At 56.6% G+C, this 22,446-nt stretch overlaps 1 protein-coding gene across 23 annotated transcripts; it reads left to right on the top strand.

Annotated features, from left to right (window-relative positions):
- The first annotated feature begins 165 nt into the window (after positions 1–165).
- Positions 166–21,335, top strand: ZMIZ2 (zinc finger MIZ-type containing 2). 23 transcript variants are annotated; one of them, XR_012432480.1, is made up of 20 exons: positions 166–237; positions 8,856–8,967; positions 9,058–9,172; positions 9,578–9,780; positions 10,018–10,201; positions 10,487–10,747; positions 11,624–11,803; positions 12,487–12,564; positions 12,761–12,929; positions 13,793–13,937; positions 14,039–14,249; positions 15,177–15,282; positions 15,556–15,713; positions 17,113–17,180; positions 17,635–17,703; positions 18,031–18,275; positions 18,665–18,754; positions 18,862–19,031; positions 19,119–19,361; positions 20,183–21,335. XR_012432480.1 is itself a non-coding variant. In XM_045389072.3 (19 exons), the coding sequence occupies exons 2-19, from the start codon at positions 8,918–8,920 to the stop codon at positions 20,288–20,290; spliced, it is 2,763 nt and encodes a 920-aa protein (XP_045245007.1). In that variant the 5' UTR covers positions 166–237; positions 8,856–8,917; the 3' UTR covers positions 20,291–21,335. The 23 variants fall into 23 exon arrangements, 20 of the variants coding, with proteins under 20 accessions (XP_045245007.1, XP_015302951.2, XP_065398071.1 ...); XR_012432479.1 differs by lacking the exon at positions 166–237 and adding an exon at positions 444–597 and having other exon boundaries at positions 9,043–9,172; XM_045389072.3 differs by lacking the exon at positions 18,665–18,754.
- Positions 21,336–22,446: the final 1,111 nt, after the last annotated feature.

The raw sequence follows: 22,446 nt of genomic DNA, 5'->3' as shown, positions 1-22,446 counted from the left end.
GGGCAAGGACTCACTCTTCCTTTCCTCCTCCGCCGGGGCCCGCCCCGAACCCTGGCCCCGCCCCGGCTCCCTGGCTCCGCCTCCTCCTCCCGACCCCGCCCCGGCACCTTGGCCCCCCCGCCCACTCGGCTCCGCCCCGGCGTCCTGGCCCCGCCTCCGCCGCCCGGCCCCGCCCCGCTCCTGGCGGACTGCGAGCAGGAAGCGCGCGGTGGCTCTGCCGACGCCGCGTTTGGAAAGGTGTGGAGGGGGCTGGGGGCGCAAGTCGCGATCAGGCTGCGTCTCCTGCCCGCCCAGCTACCTGCGGCCCTGGCCCCACCCCGCCGCTTTGGGCCGCTCAGGTTCGCGGCCGCCCCCGCCCCGAGCGCCGGCTCGGGGCTCCGCTGCTCTGGCCTGGGAGGCGGGGCCGGCTGCGCGGCGTCATGCATATGCATGAACGGCGCGGCGGCGGCTCCATTGTGCCCTCGGAGCGGGCGGCGGCGCGATGGCGCGGGTGGCGGCGGCCCCGGGGCGGCGGGCGTCGCGGAGGGCGGGCTGAGCGCATGGAGCGGCGCGGGCCGGGGGCCGCCACGGCGAGGGGCCGGGCCAGGCCGGGCGGAGGTGAGCGGGGCCCTGGGGGTGGCCCCTGGCAACGCCGCCCGCGGGCAGGTGCGGGCCGGCGGGGGCGGGCAGGTGCGGCAGGTGCGGGCCGGCAGGTGCGGGCGGGCAGGTGTAGCCAGTCGCCCGGGGCGCCCCAGTTCGGTTGCGGCGCCGCGGTAGGGTTCGCAGCCGGGCTGGGGCTGAAGGCTCTGCCGCCCACCTGCCGGCACCTGCCACGCGTGCGTCGTGGTCTTGGGCAGGCTCGGCCCCGTGGGCGTCAGGGTCGTCCAGCCCTCCCCTGAGTCTTTGTTGGAGGCTGGCCGAGGGGTGTAAGCGGCGCTCGGGGTTTTCCTGAGCGATGAAGGCTGGCCGGGCCTTCGCTCCAACCTGATCGTTCCTGGCTCTGGGGCCAGGCAGTCTCACCTACATGGTACGCCCCTCCGCTCCCACTTACGTGCCCACAACAGGGCAATGTGGGGGCCCGCTGAGGCCGTCACCTGCTCGCCGAGGAGCTGTTCCGCTCCTGGGCTGAACGACGCTGAGCTGCCAGCCCCCAGCTGGCAGTTTTGATGAGGACACCCCTTTGCAAACTGGACATACTGAAGCTCAGGCGTGAGGATGCCCTGCTCCCCTGAGGTGCCTTGTCTTCCCTAGTGCCAGGTGTCCTTCACCGCGGCACCCCCACCCGGTGCCTTGTTTACCCCTCCACCTACCCTGTCTCTCCTCCCATTCCCTGGACCCTCTGCCCTGCAGTGTTCTGCCTCTCCTTCTCCCTGGGGTACCCTCTTTCCAGTATTACAGAACATCCATGGTGGTGTCTTTAATTTGTGTCATCGCAGATTTCACAGGGACACACATAGAACATGTGACTTGGTCTGAGACCGTGGTGATTATGGATAGGATGGACACAGACTCACCACCAAGTTCTGGCAAGCTAGAACCAGAGGGCATCCCTTGATGCTTAGTGAAACAGGAGAAGTGAAGGAATCTTAACTTTCAGGGGTACTGACCCTTGAATGGCCCTTGTCATGCCCAGGGGGTAGTTACAAGCTGGAAGTGTAAATGAGGAGAACAAGCAGATGACAGTTGCCGGTGTAGATTTCTGAAGGACAGGCCTAAGATGTTTGGGGAGCATCTTGATTATTGGGATTGAGCTCCCAAGGGCTGATGAGATGAAGGTGGTCATGTGTCCTCAGTCCTAGGATGCCACCAGATACCCATCTTAACACATTGTAAACTGATGCCAGGTTAAGGTTGTCCCTTCAGCTGTTCACTGAAACGTCTCATGCCTGGGCCATTGCTTATTCCTGGACTTTTTGATGAACCCCGCATCCTGCCTTAGCCCCACGCTTAGGCAGTTTAGTACTGTGGCCTTACAGGTAGAGGGGGCAGGACTTTCAGCTACCTGTACATGTGAGCACCCCACTTTTTGCTACTAGGGACCCCGCTCCTGCCCCATTCCAGAGCCATCATTTCTTCAAGACCCTTTGACTCCATTGTCACCCAGGTTGGATCCTGACCCTGCAGTCTTGGAGACAGTGAGACCTGATCTGTGACCTATTGAGAAGGGTTGCCTGCCACAGGGCCCACTTGCTGGTCCTGCTCCTAACTGACAAGGCAGGCAGAGAGGTGGCATGGAACAAGGCTCAGGAGGCCAACCAGGAGACTTGGGGGTGCAGCTACTCTGGGACACTTGGGTAAGAGAGGTCTGGGTAGTGAGTTGTGTAGCTCTGTCTAGAGGAAGATGTGATCTGACCCCCAGAAAGCCTTGTGGCCCTCTAGACTGACCTTGTCCATCTTTCAAGGGGTCCTAGCTTCCAGCTGGAGTTAGTTTACAAGGAAAGTGCCAGGCACTAAGACTCTTGGTGGGCATGGGCCTTGCCTGATCTGGAATCCAGATTCCAGGCTCCAGGCTGTTCCCAGCCCAGACTCAGAGCCAGGAGATGGGAGGAGGATCTGCACACACACAACGTAGAAACGCTTCCCTATGATCAGGGGCAGAGGGTCAAGGATACCAGACCTGGAGACTGGAAGTCTTTCTAAAGAGACTGTCCTCAGAGAGGAGACCAGAGGCATGAGTTCGGGTCGGCAGGAAATCCCCCTGTGCAGTGAAGAGTAAGCTCAGAGGGAACTGGAAATTGTGGTCTCTGTCCACAGCAGAGAAGCATCAGGGGTGGAATTCCCCAGGCCCATGTGACATAGGAGCCTGCTGTGGGCTCCTCCCCTCCCTGTACCTGCCCTGTGCCCCTTCTTCCCAGCTCACTCCATTTCCTAGATCTGAGGCTCTCAAACTATAGTTCCTGGACTAGCAGCAGTAGTAGCTGCAAACTTGTTAGAAATTACAGGCTTAGGCCCCAGCCCAGCCTACTGACTTCAGGTGGAGCTAGGCAGCCTGTCATCACCAGCTGCAAGCTGGTTTTGATGTGCTGTAGTTGAGGAGCTGCTGCGCTAGGTGACCTGAAATGAGGCAGTTCTGCACGGAGTGCTGCCTGCACTTTGAGGCCTTTGACCAGGGGTGGGGGGAGGAGGCACCTCTGCTTGCCTGCCAGATTCCCTCCCTGTGCTTCTTGGGACAGCAAAGTGGCCAGGCCAACCCAACCAGCTTTCCAGTAGGGAAGGATTGTCACAGCAGTTCTGCGGATACAGAAGGCTGGTGGTAGCAGTTGTATTGTAATTAAACTTCTTATTTTGAAATTATTGGCTGGACACGGTGGTGCACACCTCTCAATCTCAGCACTTTGGGAGGCAGAGGTGGGTGGATCACTTGAGGTCAAGAGTTCAAGACCAGCCTGGCCATCGTGGGGAACCCTCATCTCCACTAAAAATACAAAAATTAGCCGGGCGCGGTGGCTCACGCCTGTAATCCCTGCACTTTGGGAGGCCGAGGCGGGCGGATCACGAGGTCAGGAGATCGAGACCATCCTGGCTAACACGGTGAAACCCCGTCTCTACTAAAATACAAAAAATTAGCCGGGCGAGGTGGCGGGCGCCTGTAGTCCCAGCTACTCGGAGGCTGAGGCAGGAGAATGGCCAGAACCCGGGAGGCAGAGCTTGCAGTGAGCCGAGATGGTGCCACGGCACTCCAGCCTGGGCGACAGAGTGAAGACTCCGCCTCAAAAAAAAAAAAAAAAAATACAAAAATTAGCCAGGCATGGTGGTGCACACCTGTAGTCCAGTTACTTGGGAGGCTGAGGCAGGAGAATCACTTGAACCTGGGAGGCGGAGGTTGCAGTGAGCAGCCTGGGTGACCGAGCAAGATTCCATCTTATAAAAAAGAAATGAAAGATTCATGTGCATTATAAGAAATGACACGGAGAGATTCATTCTATCCTTTACCCAGTTTCCCCCAATGGTAACATCTTGGAAAACTTTAGTGCAACATTGCACCAGGACACTACATTTATACAGTAAAGAGGTTACACCTGTTGCCTTTTCTTTTTTTTTTTTTTTTGAGACAGAGTTTCACCCTTGTTGCCCAGGCAACAATGGACCTGGCTCCATTGCCAGTGAACATGAACCCCATGAAACCTGCCCTGCCCCCCGCACCACACGGGTGAGTGTGGGCTCTGTCCACCCCTCAGGCCCTGGGGTTAGGGGTGTCATTTCTGGACCCAGGCCTCAGTGCAGTCGGCTCACTGTAGCCTCCACCTCCCGGGTCCAAGTGATCCTCCTGCTTCAGCCTCCTGAGTAGCTGGGATTGCAGGCACCTGCCACCACGCCCAGTTAGTTTTTCTATTTTTAGTAGAGACAGAGTTTCACCATGTTGGTCAGGCTGGTCTCAAACTCCTGACCTTAGGTGATCCACCTGCCTTGCCCTCCCAAAGTGCTGGAATTACAGGCGTGAGCTACCACACCCAGCCTTTTTTGTTTTGTTTTTTGAGCCAGAATCTTGCTCTGTCGCCCAGACTGGAGTGCAATGGCATGATCTCAGCTCACTACAACCTCTGCCTCCTGGCTTCGAACGATTCTCCTGCCTCAACGTCCCAGGTTGCTGGGATTACAGGCACCTGCCACCACACCCGGCTAATTCTTACATTTTTAGTAGAGATGGGGTTTCACCATGTTGGCCAGGCTGGTCTCGAACTCCTGACCTCAAATGATCCACCTGCCTCAGCCTCCCAAAGTGCTGGGATTACAGGTGTGAGCCACCACACCCAGCCTGTTGCCTTCTTATATTCACGCCCACCTTCCTCCTGCCAAAATTATAGAAATGGAGAAGATATTAGTACCTTTAGTACCTTTCTCCTTTACCCCCACATTTAACCCCTGGCAATCACCAACCTGTTCTCCATTTCCCTAATTTTGGTGTGTCAAGAATGCTAAATAAAGGAGTCATACACCACGTAGCCTCTTGGGATTGGCTTTTTCCACTCAGCATTAATTCTCTGGAGGTTCATCCAGGTTGTTGCATATATCAGTAGTTCATACCTTTATATTGCATCCCAGCTATGGATGTACCACCGTTGATTTAACTATTCATCCACTGAAGGACATCTGGGCTGTTTCCATTTTATGGCTATTACAAATAAAGCAGTTATAAACATTTGTGTACAGGTTTTTATGTGAACATAAGTTTTCATTTCTCTGAGATAAATGCATACAAGTGCAGTTGCTGGGTCATAGTAGGGTAGCTGCTTGCTTAGTTCCATATGATACGGCCAGACTGTTTTCCAGAGTGGCTGTACATTTTACATTCCCACTAGTAATGTGTGAGAGATCCAGTTTCTCCTTGCCAGCATTTAGTGATGTCACTATTTTTTATTTTAGCCATTCTGATGGATGTATAGTGATATCTCACTGTGGTTTTAATTTGCATTTCCCCACTGACTGGTGATGCTGAGCATCTTTTCATATGCTTATTTGCCATCTGTATATTCTCTGGCAAAGTGTCTTTTTATGTTTTTTGCTTATTTTCTTTTTTTTTTTTTTTTTTTTTTTTTTTTTTTTTTTTTTTGAGACGGAGTCTTGCTCTGTTGCCCAGGCTGGACTGCAGTGGCCGGATCTCAGCTCACTGCAAGCTCCGCCTCCCGGGTTTACGCCATTCTCCTGCCTCAGCCTCCCGAGCAGCTGGGACTACAGGCGCCCGCCACCTCGCCCGGCTAGATTTTTGTATTTTTTAGTAGAGACGGGGTTTCACCGTGTTAGCCAGGATGGTCTCGATCTCCTGACCTCGTGATCCGCCCGTCTCGGCCTCCCAAAGTGCTGGGATTACAGGCTTGAGCCACCGCGCCCGGCCGTTTTTTGCTTATTTTCTAATTGGAGTTTTTTATTTTAATTTTTTTTTTTTAGTTTTGAGAATTCTTTTTTTTTTTTTCCAGTCATCGTTCACTCTGTCTTCCAGGCTGGAGTACAGTAGCATGATCATGTCTCACTCCAGCCTGCACCTTCTGGGGTCAAGTGGTCCCCCACTGTAGCTTCCTGAGAAGCTGGCACTACAGGTGCATGCCACCACGCCCAGCTGATTTTTAAATTTCTTGAGGAGACAGGGGTCTCACTATGTTGCCCAGGCTGGTCTTGAACTCCTGGGCTCAAGCAGTCCTCCTGCCTCAGCCTCCCAAAGTGCTGGGATTATAAAGAGTGAGCCACTGTGCCTGGCCAAGAATTCTTTATATGTTCTAGATACTCGTCCTTTGTTGGATATGCAGCTTGCAAATATTTATCCTGGCCTATATCTTACCTTTTCATCCTCTTAGCAGGGCCTTTCACGAAGGAAAAATTTTAATTTTGATGAAGTCCAGTTTATCGGTTTTTTTCTTTTATGGATCATGCCTTTGGTATCAGGTTTAAGAACTCTTTGGCCTAGATCGCAAAGATTTTCTCCTATGTATTTTCCTGAACATTTTATAGATTTATGTTTTACAGTTAAATCTAGAAACCATTTTGAGTTACTTTTTGTGTAAGGTGTGAAGTTGAGGTGTTTTGTTTGTTGTTTTGATGCCGGGTTGCTCCACTGTCCCAGCACCATTAGCTGGAAAGGCTGTCCTTCATCCTTTGAATTCCTCTTGCACCTTTGTCAGACATCGTTTGGCCCTATTTGTGCAGATCAGTTTCAGACTCTCTGATCTCACCTATTAGCCCATAGTTCTGTTCCCCTGTTGGTACCACACAGTTTTGATTACCATATCTATATTCTAAGTCCTAAAGTCTGTGTATGGCTGCTCAAGGCCCCACCCAGCAGCTCTGGGGAGGAGTTTCTGGCTATTGGCAGGTTCCTCTGTCCCCCAACATCAGTATTCCTGAGTCACGCTGTGGGACTGGGATTGCCACCCCTACCTTGCCTGGCTGGGCCATCTCAGCTTCCAGGCCTGTTCTTGCCCAGAGTCCAGGTGCCTAGAGCCTTCTGGAGCCATCAGCCCCTGGTTTTCCTCACCCCTGCTTCCTGGGCAGGACTTGGACTGGGGGAGCAAGGGGAGGAGCATATGGGCCAGGAATCAAGTCTTGCCTGCCCTGAGGGTGTGAGGAAGTCCAGACCACCGCCCTCTCCCTCTTCCCTAGCCCTCTCCCTCTTCCCTAATTGCTGCTACCCCCTAGCTCGGTGGTGGGTGGTGGGAAGATCCAGTGGAAGGCCACATGCTTAGACTCCCCAGGCAGAGCTTAGCTCTACGTCTCACCTGCTCTGGGGCCCTGGGCACACAGCTTGCCCTCAGAATCTCCAGGTCTATATTTTGAGGGGTGAGGCTGTTCCTACCTCCATTGGTGAGGCCCTCGGTCAGCACAAGAAATGGCAGCCTAGATGAATGCGGGGCCACCCTCTCCTGGGGCACAGAGAGGTCATGTGAGTGCGATGGCAGGATGGCACCAGTAGTCAGCACACCTCAGGTGGCATGTCTGTGTGTGTGGCAGCCTTGCAGGCCCTAAAAGGGAGTGATATCCAAGGCGAGCATGCCTGGGGACTCCTGAGGAACAGCTGAAACGGGTACTCACACACCCACTGCTTGGCCTGTGCTGCAGCCAGTGTTCCTCTGTGGATAGCCCAGGCAGGCAGAGGTGGATGTGGCAGGTGGTCCTGGGAGTGTCAGGACCCAGGGTAGTGCCAGTGAGGGCCCTTCAGGGACAGTCCAGGGGCAGGGCCCCAGGGGATGTCTGGGCCTGCTTTGGTAAGGGGCTTGCTTGTGGCAGTGTTGGAAGGCGTGGCACTCGGAAGCAGCCTGAAGGTGTGGTCACTTCCGTGGCTTGTTTACTAAATGGGAGAGCAAACTTAGCATGGCACGTAGAAGTCCCATGGTGCCAGCACTGTGGTCCTGCATGTGTCCTGCTGCATCTTCCCTGACACACCCCCTCTGCTGCCCTGTCCTAGGCACCAGGTCCCTGGTATCCACTCAGCCCCATCTTGCAGAGTCGCTTCAGTGTCCCCCCAGCCCCTTGCTTAGAAACATTGGCCAAGTCGCATTCCCTGCCAGGTCTGTGGGTACCCACCCTCCATCTATTGTGCTGTGTGTCCCTGCCCTCTCCTGGGGGTGTCATGGATGCGCCAGTGGGTCTGCGCGCCTGGCCCCTATGACCATATCAGCCTCAGGCAGCCCCCACTTGGTGGAATCTGGGTCAGTTCTGAGGTCCCCTGGCCTGGAGCCCTTCTGCTACCCTAAGGAGGGCCCTCTTGTTGGGAGGGGCTGCTAGCCAGGGCCCGGGTTACTGGTCCCATACCCCATTTCAGCAGGCATCCTGCATGTCCCTCCCCAAGGCCAGGATGGAGGGTTGTTGGTTGACCACTGCACTCCTGTGATCACCGCACCCCTGCACTCTCCTCCTTGGCTTTCTCAGCCCCTGGCCTCCAGAACCGCCTATGCCCCTACCTGGGCTACTCAGGGTAGGCAAGACCTTGAGCAGGACCTCGCGCTGACTGGCCCTCTGTCCTTCACCCCAGGGCCTTCTGAGGGTTCCTGGCTACCGGCTCCTCTCTAAACCCCAGTTTCTACGGGGTAGCTAGAATTGTCCCTGGGTTTATATGGATAGCCAGGCCTCGGTGTGGGCGGGAGAGTGGGGAAAGTATTTGGAATCAGGAAGTCCATCTCTAGGGTTGATCCAGGGACTCCGGGTGGCAGGGTCTGGGTCAGAAAGGGTTCATGCTGGCCTCCAGGCTGGGTTTGTGGGGGCAGAGCCTCACCAGAGTGGGTGGGGTGGGCCAGTATTAGGCTCCTCCACTGCCTTGCCTGCCATCAGAGCCCAGGGGTCCCTTATTGAGAAAGAGGTGGGGCCTGCTGGCACCGGGGTCCCTCCACCCTGCCGAAAGGGTCTCCTGGCTGCATCTCAGCTAATATCCCTTCCTTCCTGTCGGGCAGCCAGAGCAACTGAGTTCCAGATAAACACTGTCAGACCCGGCCTATAGGCTGCTCCATTGCCAATGAACTCCATGAACCCCATGAAACCTGCCCTGCCCCCTGCGCCACACGGGTGAGTGTGGGCTCCTCTGCCCACCCCTCAGGCCCTGGGATTGGGGGTGTCATTCCTGGACCCAGGCCTCAGCAGCCTCTCTCCCTGCAGTGATGGTTCATTCGCATATGAGTCTGTGCCTTGGCAACAAAGCGCCACTCAGCCGGCTGGATCGCTGTCCGTGGTCACTACTGTGTGGGGAGTTGGCAACGCGACACAGAGCCAGGTAAGCACCCACTGGGGCTCCATCCCCGAGCAGACAGAGCCTCCCAGCGCTTGGCAGTGCTTAGTGCCTCCTCAGAGCTCTGAGAGACGAAGAGGCTGAGAGGTGAGGACAGAGAGGCTGAGGCATGACATGAGAATGGGGCCTCCTGAGTCTCCTAAGTCTTTGGACACTGGTTCTCTTTCCACGCCTGGTGTGGGATTTTCTTCTCCTGTCTTCACCTAGCCTTCACAAAATGCCCCAACCTACCTGTGGACAGCTGCTTTCCCTGCTTCCCGTGCTATACCCCATCCCCTCCACCGCTCCCCCAATCCGCTTGCCAGGCCTCTTGGTTTCTAGCACTTTGGAACTGCTGCATGAAACACATTGTTTGGCTGGTTCCCTTTCGTGATTCCTGCTTCCTCATAGGTTTTGGGGAACCCTATGGGCCCTGCAGGGAGTCCCTCTGGCGGCTCCATGATGCCTGGTGTGGCAGGGGGCAGCTCCGCCTTGACCTCCCCACAGTGCCTGGGACAGCAGGCGTTTGCTGAAGGCAGCGCCAACAAGGGCTACGTGCAGCAAGGCGTGTACAGCCGCGGGGGCTACCCTGGGGCCCCCGGCTTCACCACTGGGTAAGCAGGTCCCCTCACCTGGCAGGTATGCTAGGAGCCATCAACTTGGCAGGCACCTCAGAACTGTGGCGCTGATCAGCTGGACGTTCCCTCTCTGCTTCCTGCCAGCTCCGACAGCTGTAGTGGAGGGTCTAGAAAGAATGGGCTCCCCCTGAGTGCTGCATGCCTCTGGGCTAAGCACGGTCCTGGCCCTCATGAGCCCACACAGAGAGTGTGGCAATCCTGTGTCTCCTGCAGGTATGCAGGCGGCCCCGGGGGCCTGGGCCTCCCCTCACATGCTGCAAGACCCTCCACTGACTTCACACAAGCAGCAGCTGCTGCGGCTGTGGCTGCTGCAGCAGCCACTGCCACCGCCACAGCCACAGCCACCGTGGCTGCTCTCCAAGAGAAGCAGAGCCAGGAGCTGAGCCAGTATGGAGCGGTGAGTCCCCCTCGGCAGCTCCTCCCACGTGGCAGCCAGCCTGAGGGCCTGGGAGGAGGTACTCAGCCAGACAGTGGGCTCCAGGGACAAGCACGGAATATGCCAGGGCTCACGAGGCCAGTAAAAGAGAGATGTGAGGAAAGGAGTGAGGGTCTGAGGGGAGAGGTTTTTGGGGTGTCCTGTGAAAGGGTATGGTGCCCACATGGGTGGGTGGGTGGGTGGTATGCCTATCTTTTGGAACCCTTTGTGTGTGGGACCTGGACCATTCTTTTTTTCTCTTCCTAGATGGGGGCCGGACAGTCTTTTAACAGCCAGTTTCTGCAGCATGGAGGTCCCCGGGGGCCTGGTGTCCCCACTGGCATGAACCCTACTGGCATGGGAGGGGTGATGGGCCCCTCTGGCCTCTCCCCCATGGCTATGAACCCCACCCGGGCAGCAGGAATGACGCCCTTGTATGCAGGGCAGCGCCTGCCCCAACATGGGTATCCTGGGCCTCCCCAGGCCCAGCCACTGCCCCGACAGGGGGTCAAGAGAACCTACTCTGAGGTGAGTGTCCAGGTCACCTAGTTTGGGACCTTGGGTACCAACTCCCTCACCCAGGCACTCTTTAGAGCTGTGGTAAAGAGCAGGCTTCTGGCTGGGCGTGGTGGCTCATGCCTATAGTCCCTGCACTTTGGGAGACCAAGGAGAGTGAATCCCTTGAGCTCAGGAGTTTGAGACCAGCCTGGGCAACATGGCGAAACCCTGCCTCTACAAAAATTAGCCTAGTGTGGTGGCATGTACCTGTAGTCACAGCTCCTTGGGAGGCAGAGGTGGGAGGATTGCCTGAACCCAGAAAGTTGAGGGTGCAGTGAGCTGTGATTGCTCCCCTGCACTTCAGGCTGGGCAACAGGAGTGAGACCTTGTTTAAAAATAAAAAATAAAAAAAAAAAAAGAACAAAAGCCAGGCCTTGTGGCTTACGCCTGTAATCCCAGCAATTTGGGAGGCTGAGGCAGGTGAATCACTTGAGGTCAGGAGTTCGAGACCAGCCTGGCCAGTGTGGTAAAACCCCCATCTCTACTAATAATACAAAAAATTAGCTGGGCATGATGGCGTGCACCTGTAATCCCAGCTACTTGGGAGGCTGAGGCAGGAGAATTGCTCAAACCCGGGAGGTGGAGGCTGCAGTGAGCCAAGATTGTACCACTGCACTTCAGCCTGGGCGACAGAGTGAGACTGTCTCAAATTTAAAAAAAAAAAAAAAAAAACAGACTTCTGCATGTGAGAACTGCCTGTGCCTGACAGTGTCACGGCAGGATCTTCAAGGGGACCAGGAAATCTCCATTCCCCCAACCCTGCCACACATGAGACTCTGCTTTCCTTCTGGAACCAGCTCCCCTGATGCCTCTTTTCTCCCCTCGGGCATTTTGCCTCTTGTTCAGGTGTATCCAGGGCAGCAGTATCTGCAAGGAGGCCAGTACGCACCCAGCACCGCCCAGTTTGCGCCCAGCCCTGGGCAGCCCCCTGCCCCCTCCCCTTCCTACCCTGGGCACAGGCTGCCCCTGCAGCAGGGCATGAGCCAGTCCCTGTCTGTGCCCGGCCCCACGGGACTGCACTACAAGGTAGGGCAGGCTCCTCTAGGCCCTGTGCCGGGCTCCATGCTGAGTGCTGTGGGACAGGGGACCTTGGGGCAGTCCTGTCCTCAAGAGTGACAGGGTGGCTAAAGGGGCCAGCAGGGTGTGTAGGTCCATGTGTGCTCATGGACCACAGCTCTACAGGAGATGGGAGATGGGGGGTGGGGGGGTCCTGACCAGTGTAGGAGCAGCTCCCGGGGTTTGGGATCCACTTCCGAAAGGACCCTTTACAAGATTAATATATCTCAGGGGTATCCAATGCAGGGAGCAGCAGGCAGGCACCCAAGACATTTGAATGTCCTTTATGGAAAAGTGTCCTCATTCCTTCTGCTTGCTGCAGAGAAATCCAGTGAGAGGATGTGTCCTCGCTGCTGGCCACGCACCGTTTCTGGGTGCATGGGCAGAGTGCACCTCCCTGGGAGCCTGGGTGCGCCAGGTGGTGCAGCTGGGGGGAGGAGAGGAGGAGGGCTTAGTGTGCCTTTATCTTTTCAGCCCCTCCGACCTGTTTGATCATTTTCCTCTGTGGCTATGATTGCTTTAAGTAGTGTTACTTGTAGATTATTTGGAAAAATACAAGAGAGTGTAAAGAAGACCATGTGTGGTGGGCTTCTAGGGTCAGGTCCAGGGGCCCCGGCTAGAGCCCCAGGTGCATGCAGTTTTCTCTCCTGCAGCCCACAGAGCAGTTCAACGGGCAGGGCGCCAGCTTCAACGGGGGCAGCGTCAGCTACAGCCAGCCTGGCCTGAGTGGGGTAGGGGGCCTGGCTGGGCGGATGGGCCGGGAGGCTCACAGGGTGGGCATATGGAGAGAGGGCGACCAGGCAGGCACCCCTGGGGCTGCCTCCTGTCCACCTCTGTTACCATGGTTTCCAGTGGGTGCTCCATGAACAGACTCCACTCCCATCCACCCTGGCATTCTGCCTTGACTGTTTGTGCTCAACCCTACAGCCTACCCGTTCCATCCCGGGCTATCCCAGTTCCCCACTGCCAGGGAACCCCACGCCACCCATGACCCCAAGCAGCAGCGTCCCTTACATGTCACCAAGCCAAGAGGTCAAGTCTCCCTTCCTGCCTGATCTCAAGCCCAACCTCAACTCCTTGCACTCATCGCCCTCTGGTAAGTCCGTCCACTCTTGGGACAATGGGGTGACGAGGCCAGGGTGGGTATGGGGGAATCACAGGACTCCAGAGAGTCCTGTAGGATCTTGGGGGACAGGGGGTGGCTGCCATATCCCTAAGAAAAGGGCTGGGTGCGGTGGCTCACACTTGTAATCCCAGCACCTTGGGAGGCTGAGCACAAGAGTTCAGGGTTACAGTGAGTATGATCTTGCCACTGCACTTCAACCTGGGTGACAAAGCAAGACCCTGTCTTTAAAAAAAAAAAAAGCCAAGGATTCCATCTTCTTAAAGACAAGTCGCTTAGTGCCAAGCCTTCACCTTTTTGTTCTGTTTGTGGGTTTATTTGCAAAGGAGGCTGTGGCTCTTCTCTCTAGAAAAATACCCCTGTGCACAAAATGTTGTATATAATTTCAGGGGATTTATGAACCCCCCCGAAGCCCATTCCAGGGAGATCACAGCAGCAGAAGTTGGGGTCGTAGAACTCTAAACGGAGCTGTAGGGCAATTGCAGGTGGCCCTCACACACCTTGGCCTCCTAGTCTCTCTGAAAGCACTGGAAACAGCTTCTGTCTGGATTGGGGACATGTTCCCCTATTATGGTTTAGGGGACTTTGGGCTGGGCTGCCGAGGCAGGAGACAAAAGAGAACATCACAACCAAATGCCCAGGCCTCAGGAGAGATGCTGCCCATGGCCCCAGCCCCAGGGCACCACTCAGGCCTGCCAAGCAGTGCCTGACAGGAGGGGCTCCCTTCGCCAAGGTCCCCGTGGGGAAGGTGACTGGGAAGCCGCTGCCCTCCTTGAGTGGCACAAGATGCTCGGGCTGGGGCAGCCCAGCTCACAGCCAGTGGCCTCTGCTTCCAGGAAGTGGGCCTTGTGACGAGTTGCGGCTGACCTTCCCTGTGCGCGATGGGGTGGTCCTGGAGCCCTTCCGCCTGCAGCACAACCTGGCTGTGAGCAACCACGTCTTCCAGCTGCGAGACTCAGTCTACAAGACCCTGATGCTGAGGTGAGCTCCGCCTGGCCCCCACCTGACCCCCACGTGGCTCTGTTCCTCCTCCCACACTCTCAGGGCCCGTTTTCTGGGTGTCCACCCATCTTCCTAAGCAGGCCTGACCTGGAGTTGCAGTTCAAGTGCTACCACCACGAGGACCGGCAGATGAACACCAACTGGCCAGCCTCGGTGCAGGTCAGCGTCAATGCCACGCCGCTCACCATCGAGCGCGGCGACAACAAGACCTCACACAAGCCACTCTACCTGAAGCACGTGTGTCAGCCAGGCCGCAACACCATCCAGATCACCGTCACCGCCTGCTGCTGCGTGCGTGTCCTGCGGTGCCGTGGGGGCGGTGCCATGGGGTGGGGCGGGGTGTGGGCGGGGCCGGGCCCAGCGGCGCAGTGGGAGCAGAGCCAGGACCTGGGCGGGCCGCCGCCTCCTGCTGTTTTGCTGCCTGCTGCTTGCTGCCTGCTGTAGCATGTGTGCCCCCTTGGGGGATGAAGAGCAGGCCATGGGGGCTTTATTATTTCAGAAAAATGCATTGCTTCTCCTTGTTACTGCCTTGTATTTCCATTTTAATCTGTCATCCTTGCCCTTTAGGAAAGCGATTCAGTAATACACCCTAGCTGTTTTCCAGTTAGAATAAATTGACTAGATTTGATGGTCACATTAATTATGTAAGAGAAACCAGGCTGTGCAGAAAGCTCATGGAGCTCGGAGTCCCCAGCTGATCAAGCATTACCGGTTCTAGCAAGCATCAGGGTCACCCTTGGGCTAGAGGAGAAAGGCACGGCTTATGAGTGCACTAGTCAGCCTGGGCATGAGGGCCTTGGGGACGGGGTGGCCACACACCGCAAATTTATGGGATGTGGCAGATGTCAACACAGACCCAGCATCTGTGACTGTGGATGTGCGAGCAGGGGGGACGTTCAAGGGGACTTGAGTTGATTCTCTTGATGGAGAGGTGGTGACTGGGTGATAATTAGACAGGCAGGATGCCCAGCACAGCTGCAGAGATGGGTACAAGTGGGCAGGGTGCTGAGGCCAGGAAAGGCAGCTGGATGGGGCCAAGCCACTGAGGAATGTTGCTGGCTGACCCTCCACCCCCAGCCCACCCTGCCCTCAGCCTTGTCCCTCCCCCACCTGGCAGCCCCTGACACACACTCCCCTGCACACCCTTTACCTGGCCAGGGTGGCCCCTGGCCCAATTCTCCCCAACGACACCAACAGCATCCTCCCGTTGTTTTGCAGTCCCACCTCTTCGTGCTGCAGCTAGTGCACCGCCCGTCCGTCCGCTCAGTGCTGCAGGGCCTCCTCAAAAAGCGCCTCCTGCCTGCCGAGCACTGCATCACCAAGAGTGAGTGGCCCCTACCCCTCAGCTGCCAGGCAGCCATCCGCACTCTATGTGGTCCATGCCCAAGCCAAACAATCCTCCTTGCGGGCACCTCCTCACACCACACCAGGTCATCTCCTTGGACAGGTGGCTCTGCAGTAGGGGCAGTGGGTAGCTCCAGGTGGCCCCTCAGTTGTCAGTGGGTCAGTGAGTGGGTCCCTGCCTAGTTGGTATCCCCATTCACACCTCCCCATCTTGAGGACCCTTTACTCAAGTCCATTACCTTGTTGATGTCAGTAAAGCGGAACTTCAGCAGTGGCACCATCCCTGGCACCCCTGGGCCCAACGGAGAGGACGGGGTGGAGCAGACAGCTATCAAGGTGTCCCTGAAGTGCCCCATCACCTTCCGCAGGATCCAGCTCCCCGCCCGAGGTCATGACTGTCGCCACATACAGGTAGGTGGTTACTGCAGAACCTTGGCGGAATTTGCTGCTGCTAAAATATCTTGAGTCAATACATCAGTGTCATTCTCTGGACAGACATGAACTCCTAGTGCCTTGGCTGTCAGGCTGACAGGACAGGCCTCCCCCGTCAAGGAGGCAGGTGGGCCTGGCTCCCCCAAGACTAGGCTATTTTTTCTTCCAAATATAATTATCATTTTACTAACTTTTTTACTGCCTGCTTCATTATGGGTTCAAGTTTATTTATTTATTTATTTATTTTTTATTTTTTTTTTTTTTTGAGATGTACTCCCACTCTGTCGCCCAGGCTGGAGTGCGGTGGCGCGATCCCGGCTCACTGCAAGCTCCGCCTCCCAGGTCCACGCCATTCTCCTGCCTCAGCCTCCTGAGTAGCTACAGGCCCCTGCCACCACGCCTGGTTAATTTTTTGTATTTTTTTTTAGTAGAGACGGGGGCCACCACGCTCGGTTAATTTTTTATATTTTTTTTTTTAGTAGAGACGGGGTTTCACCATCTTAGCCAGGATGGTCTTGATCTCCTGACCTCATGATCCACCTGCCTCAGCCTCCCGAAGTGCTGGGATTACAGGCGGGAGCCACTGCATCCGGCCAAGAGTTCACGTTTTGAAAGGCATAAGGTTGCAGGGTCCAGTCTTCCTGCCCTACCCGCAAGGGTGACTATCGTTAGCGTGTCTGTCTTTGCAGAAATACTGTGGGTATGGACAAATAGACGCACAGCGCACTGTCTCTGTAGTTACGTAGTGGTCCCTATTGCACAAACTGCTCTGTGCTGTCATTTTTCTTCTTGTAATACCATGTTCTGAGGCCAGGTGCGGTGACTCATGCCTGTAATCCCAGCACTTTGGGAGGCCAAGGCGGGTGGATCACGAGGTAAGGAGTTCGAGACCAGCCTGGCCAGCATGGTGAAACCCTGTCTCTACTAAAAATGTAAAAATTAGCTGGGGCATGGTGGTGTGTGCCTGTAATCCCAGCTACTCAGGAGGGTGAGGTAGGAGAATCGCTTGAACCCGGGAGGCAGAGGTTGCAGTGAGCTGAGATCGAGCCACTGCACTCCAGCCTGGGCGACAGAGCGAGACTCTGTTTCAAAACAAAACAAAACAAACAAAAACACCATGTTCTGGAAGTGGGTCCTAGTCAGCACAGCTGCCCGATTCTTGCTTTGGCCACGTGGCATTCCAGTCCCAGTGAGAGCTGTTTGGGCTGTTCCCAACCTTGATCCATTAGAATGATGGTGCAGGGAAAACCTGGTAAATGAAGTATCTCAGATATGCATGTAAATAAGTCACACATTCCTGAAAATGGATTGCAGAGTGACCAGGTCTTCCCTGTCCTGCCCACAATGAGAAACTGATTTTCTCCCCATCTCTCTGTAGTGCTTTGACCTGGAGTCGTACCTGCAGCTCAACTGTGAGCGGGGGACTTGGAGGTGTCCTGTGTGCAAGTGAGTCTCAGATGCAATGTGTGATGGGGGAGGGGCTGGTGCTTTTAGAGGCTTTCATGGGTGAAACCTCCAGTGGCATCATCAAAGACACAAGCCTGGTGGGAGAAGTCGCCGCATGGACTGGGATTGTGCAGCTCAGTGCAGAGAGCTCGTATAGGGTGGCCTTACGCAGGGTCATCTCATGCAGTCATCTTGTGCAGAGTCACTTCATACAGGGTCACCACATGCACAGGATCACCTCTTATTATCACCTCACACGAGGGTCAGTCATACAGGGTCACCTTGTACTGTCACCTCACACAGGGTCAGCTCACACAGAGTTACCTTGTTCAGTTGCCTCACATAGGATTGCCTCATCCTGGGTCACAGCTGACAGGGCTGAGAAATGACAGGGCCTGTGCCCAGGACAAGGTTGTGTAAGGTCTCTAAGCTGTGTCCCTTTTTTTCCCCACAGCAAGACAGCTTTGCTGGAGGGCCTGGAGGTGGACCAGTACATGCTGGGCATCCTGATTTACATTCAGAAGTAAGCATCCTTTTCCTGTGATCCCTGCATCTGTGGCCACTGGAGGGCAGCCCCAGGACGTGTAGGGGGATGTCCCTTGCCAAGTGCAGCCTTCCAGCCTCTTTCTAGCATGGAGCAGGCTGCATTCCAGGCCAGAGACAGCGTGTGTGTCCTACCTGAGTGTTGGTGCTGGTCCCAGCGTTCTGCTGGGCGTGGAAGGTGCTGGGTGGCAGCAAGCATTTGAGGGGGGGAAACTGCCTGAAAACTTAGCCCAGGGCTGGGAGGGGCAGTGGGTACCGGGTCAGCAGCAGGCCAGGAGGTAACCATTCCCCACATGTCCCTGCCCAGCTCTGACTATGAGGAGATCACCATCGACCCCACATGCAGCTGGAAGCCTGTGCCCGTGAAGCCTGACATGCACATCAAGGAGGAGCCGGACGGGCCGGCACTGAAGCGCTGCCGCACCGTGAGCCCCGCCCACGTGCTCATGCCCAGCGTGATGGAGATGATCGCCGCCCTGGGCCCCGGCGCTGCCCCCTTTGCCCCCCTGCAGCCCCCCTCAGTCCCTGCCCCCAGCGACTACCCTGGCCAGGGTAAGTACAGCAGGCCAGCCTTGAACCTCAGATGACCCTGGGCATATGGCCCCTCTCCCCAGATCAGTCTCCTCACCTGCAAGAATGTGGCTATGCAGGCTGCACACCTAGGTTATCAGTGTTTCCACACAAAACATGCCATGGGGCACCTCCCGCTCCTTCCATCTCAGGGACGTGGCGGTGAAGGCATAGTCTCGGCTATGGTCCTAGGAAACAGACAGTGGGGCTTCCACCCTTCCTTCCCCCTGTTTGGAGTAAGGGGCTCTTGGCTGGAACACCTCCACAGACTGGCCCCATCTGGGGCCCCACTCTGGGACCCACCTCACACGCGTGGTGCATGCGTTTGTGGCTGCTCCCATTCCTATAACCTCCGAGACCTTCACTCCTAGGAATGTCCCAAGGCCAATTCCCTTGGCAGCAATGAGAAGAAATGCCCTTTTCCAAATAGCGACTTCTGCAAAACCCGCTGTTGTTTGTGGGTGAGCACTGCAAGTCCCACCCATGCCACAGCAAGCCTCCCTCCTGGCCCCTCTGCCAGCGGTAGCCTTCCCCAGCCCTCACCCAGGCCCCAACTCTCCTCTTGCAGGTTCCAGCTTCCTGGGGCCTGGAACTTTCCCTGAGTCCTTCCCGCCCACCACGCCCAGCACCCCAACCCTTGCTGAGTTCACCCCGGGGCCACCCCCCATCTCCTACCAGTCTGACATTCCCAGCAGCCTCCTGACTCCAGAGAAGTCTACCACCTGCCTACCAGGCCAGGTCAGTGCCATGCCGAGAGGCCAAGGGGGCCTGTCTCCTCAGGGAAGCCCCTGAGCTGTTTTAACAAGTTCTTCTCTGTGTCTTCAGATGGCACCAGCAGGTCACCTGGACCCCACTCACAATCCTGGGACACCAGGACTACACACCTCCAACCTTGGGGCCCCTCCGGGTCCCCAGCTGCACCATTCAAACCCTCCCTCAGCGTCCCGGCAGTCCTTGGGCCAAGCGAGCTTAGGGCCCACGGGTGAACTGGCCTTCAGTCCTGCCACAGGCGTGATGGGGCCCCCCAGCATGTCTGGAGCTGGGGAGGCCCCGGAACCAGCTCTGGACGTGAGTACCAGGCCCCATGCCAGGGAGTGCGTGGGAGCCAGGGCTAGAGGTGGTGTGTCTGTTGTCCCTGGGTTCCGAGTGTGTTGTGGAAGGGAAGACAGTGACCCCTCAGAGAGCCGGTCAGATGAGATCAACTAAATGCAGCTTTTGTTCACGAGTCAGATACCTGGAGTAGCTGTGGGTGGGATGCGATGTACCACATTTGTGTTCATGAGGGGCCTGGATGCCATACGGGCGACGCAGAGTCCTCAGAGGAGACTGTGCTGGAAGCTGACAGCACGGTCCTTTGAGTCAGATTTCATCTGTCCATTTGCTCAGTAGCCCTGGGCCTTGACTCACAGGTAGAATGGGAGTGCACACTCAGTACATGGAAGACAGGACTGACTGTCCCTGGACCATAATAGAAACTCATTGAAGTTCAACATGAAAAAAGTTAGGAAGAACAGCTCCAAGCAGAAAATCCTAGGGGCATGGAATTCCACCACCAGCATTCACCTTGGGGAATCACGGTGGGGATCCCCACGCAGGCCGGTGCACAGAGAATGTGTGGAGTGGCTGTGCTCCCTCACATCCCATTTCCTGGTGGTATTGAACAGCATGTTGCGAGCTGTTCTGGCCTCAGCAGCCTTGCAGGGAGGTCCCGGGGGTGGCGTGTGCCTCCTTGAGCACATGCAGGCCTATAGTGGGGCCCCGCACCCAGCCTGTGTGTGGGGAGGGGCTGCTCAGCATCCCCACTGCACCTGGATGGGATGTGGTGACAGGATGGTCACTCAGGTGTGGCCAGTGACCAAAGCTGCTAACATAGTTCACTTTGTCCTCAGCTGCTCCCAGAACTGACCAACCCTGATGAGCTACTGTCCTACTTGGGACCGCCCGACCTCCCCACAAACAACAATGACGACCTGCTCTCTCTGTTTGAGAACAACTGATCCTGTGTTTACCCCAGGCCCGGCGGGGACACGCTCACAGATGTCACCACAGCCCTGCCCTTCATGCCCAGCCCCCTGAGACACCCGGTGGTCTCTCCCAAACCTCCCCCAAAACACACCTGGAGCCAGAGCCTTCTGCCGCCAGCCCTGTGCTCGATTGGAGGGGCTCCCAGCCCGGCAGCCCTCGCCACCTCCCTCTACCAAGCCTGCTGCTGCAGAACGGTTTTTGCTGAGGTGCCCCTGCCCAGCCCTCTCCAGCCTTGTCCACGCACACCTCACACCCCTGGTCTCACAGCCTCACACCTTGTCCTTCCACCCCTGCCTGCCCCCGCCCAGCCTGCTTCTTGTCCAGCATTGATCCTTCTGTTTCAACAACTCCTCCACTGGGCAGAGCTGGGCATCTGGCGGGGCTGGCTCTGTCCCCTGCGCCTTTGGCTCCAGTGGTCCCTGTGCCTGGCAGTCCAGCTCTTGGAACCTCGCTGAATGGCAGCCTCTTGGGGGCCTGGAGCTCTGGCAGCCCAGCCGTGTGTCGTGTCGGGTTCCTCTCCCCACCCCAGCTTCAGGCAGAATCCTCGGGGTGGGGGAGCTACAAAGCACAACAATGTACATAGTGTAGAAACACTAACAGCTGGGAAAGGGGAGCCAGCTGTCCAGCCAGCATGTTCCTGTTGTACAGCCCGGTCTCCCTGTGCACTCTGCTCCTTCCCATGTGCAGACAGATCAGGGAGGAACCTCCAGTGGGTGGGGGACAATGAGCTTTGGCCCGGCCAAGGGGGGTGGGTGGGCTCTCAGATTCAGCTCTGTATAAAGATTCTCTAGCGGGCTGCGCTCCCAAGTTCCCCGTTTCTGTGAAAGTGAAGAATTAGTACAGCTGTGTTTTTTAAAGCCACCTCTCCGTCTCCACCCCATGGTTCCACACCCAGGTGGGGAGGAGGAAGCCACTGCATCTGTTGGCTCAGGGCCCCAGCCTGTGCGAGCAGGGCGCCCGGGCTGTTGTGTCTCCTGTCTGTGCCGATCTCTATTAAAGGACTCCCTCTTGGTGGGCCTGGCCGAGTCCCTCCTTCATGCTCCCAGGGACTATTTTCTCCCCTGTAAGCCAGCGACCTGCCTAAAGCTTGGGCCTCTGTGCCTGCAAAGCCTGTGCAGGCTCTGGGGGCTGGGTCGACCTTCTAGTGGCTTTTGGGACCCCAGGTTGAGCTCTGGATGTTCCAAGCTAAGGCTCAGCTATTCCCGCCCCATAGTAAATTTCCTTTTCCCTGGAATTTTCCAAGTTGGCTTCAGCTGAAGAGCTATTTTGTGAAGCGTTCCAGGCTTGCCCAGGAGAGACATTTGCCACTATGTCACCTTATCTGGGCTTGCCCTGGGGCACTGAGCCAGCTGTTTGGCAGTCCCAGCCCAGCCAGGGGCTCCTTCTCAGCTCTTGTCCCTGGGAGGCCTCTGCTTGTCACTTACCAGAGATTGCAGAGGTGTGTCCTGCCTACCATCTGCCTGTCCAGCTTGGTGGGGGTCTGGGTCACCCTTTCCTCCTGTCCTGGGCCCCATCCTTGAGGGCCTTCCCAGCCAGCCAGCAGGAGAGGCAAGAACTGGGGGAACATGGGAACCTAGGGGAGGAGGGGAGCTCTGGGCATCCTCAGGCTGGCAGCCAAGGCCTGCCCCTTGAGGCACTAGAGGAGGGCATCTGTCTGTGGGAGCCCAGAAGCTGCAGGGAGAAGGAGGAAGGTGTCTGGTGTGAGCATTGTTCCTGCAACATTTGGGACCACACAGGTGGGCTTCCTTGTTTCCTGACAAAGTCTCTGTTTCCAGCTCTTCTGCCCTCTCTGGACGAGGGAACAGAAGTGGAGGAAACAAAAGAAGCAGCAGTGCACACACTCCTGGTGCTGGGTGTGGAGACAGCCCAGTGCTGTCCCACTCAGCCATGGCCTGATCCAGGTCCCGGACCCTGCTTTCTTGGGTGTCAAACAACTGTGTCCTGAACATCTGATGCACCACCTGCCCCGCCTGTTGCAAACGTGATGCTCCTGGATGGAGTGGAGAAACCGGAAGACTGGGACAAGCAAAAGACTGCAAACAACCCAGAAGCCCATCCTCAGAAGGCTGGAGAAATGATAGAGGAATGCGTGGGCACCGTGGCCCTGTGCTCCGTCACGAACACATCT

The sequence above is a fragment of the Macaca fascicularis genome, chromosome 3 (assembly GCF_037993035.2).
Source record: "Macaca fascicularis isolate 582-1 chromosome 3, T2T-MFA8v1.1".
NCBI classification, from domain to species: Eukaryota; Metazoa; Chordata; class Mammalia; order Primates; family Cercopithecidae; genus Macaca; species Macaca fascicularis.
Note: the sequence above shows the minus strand (reverse complement) of the source record. Positions and strands in the feature narration are given on the sequence as shown.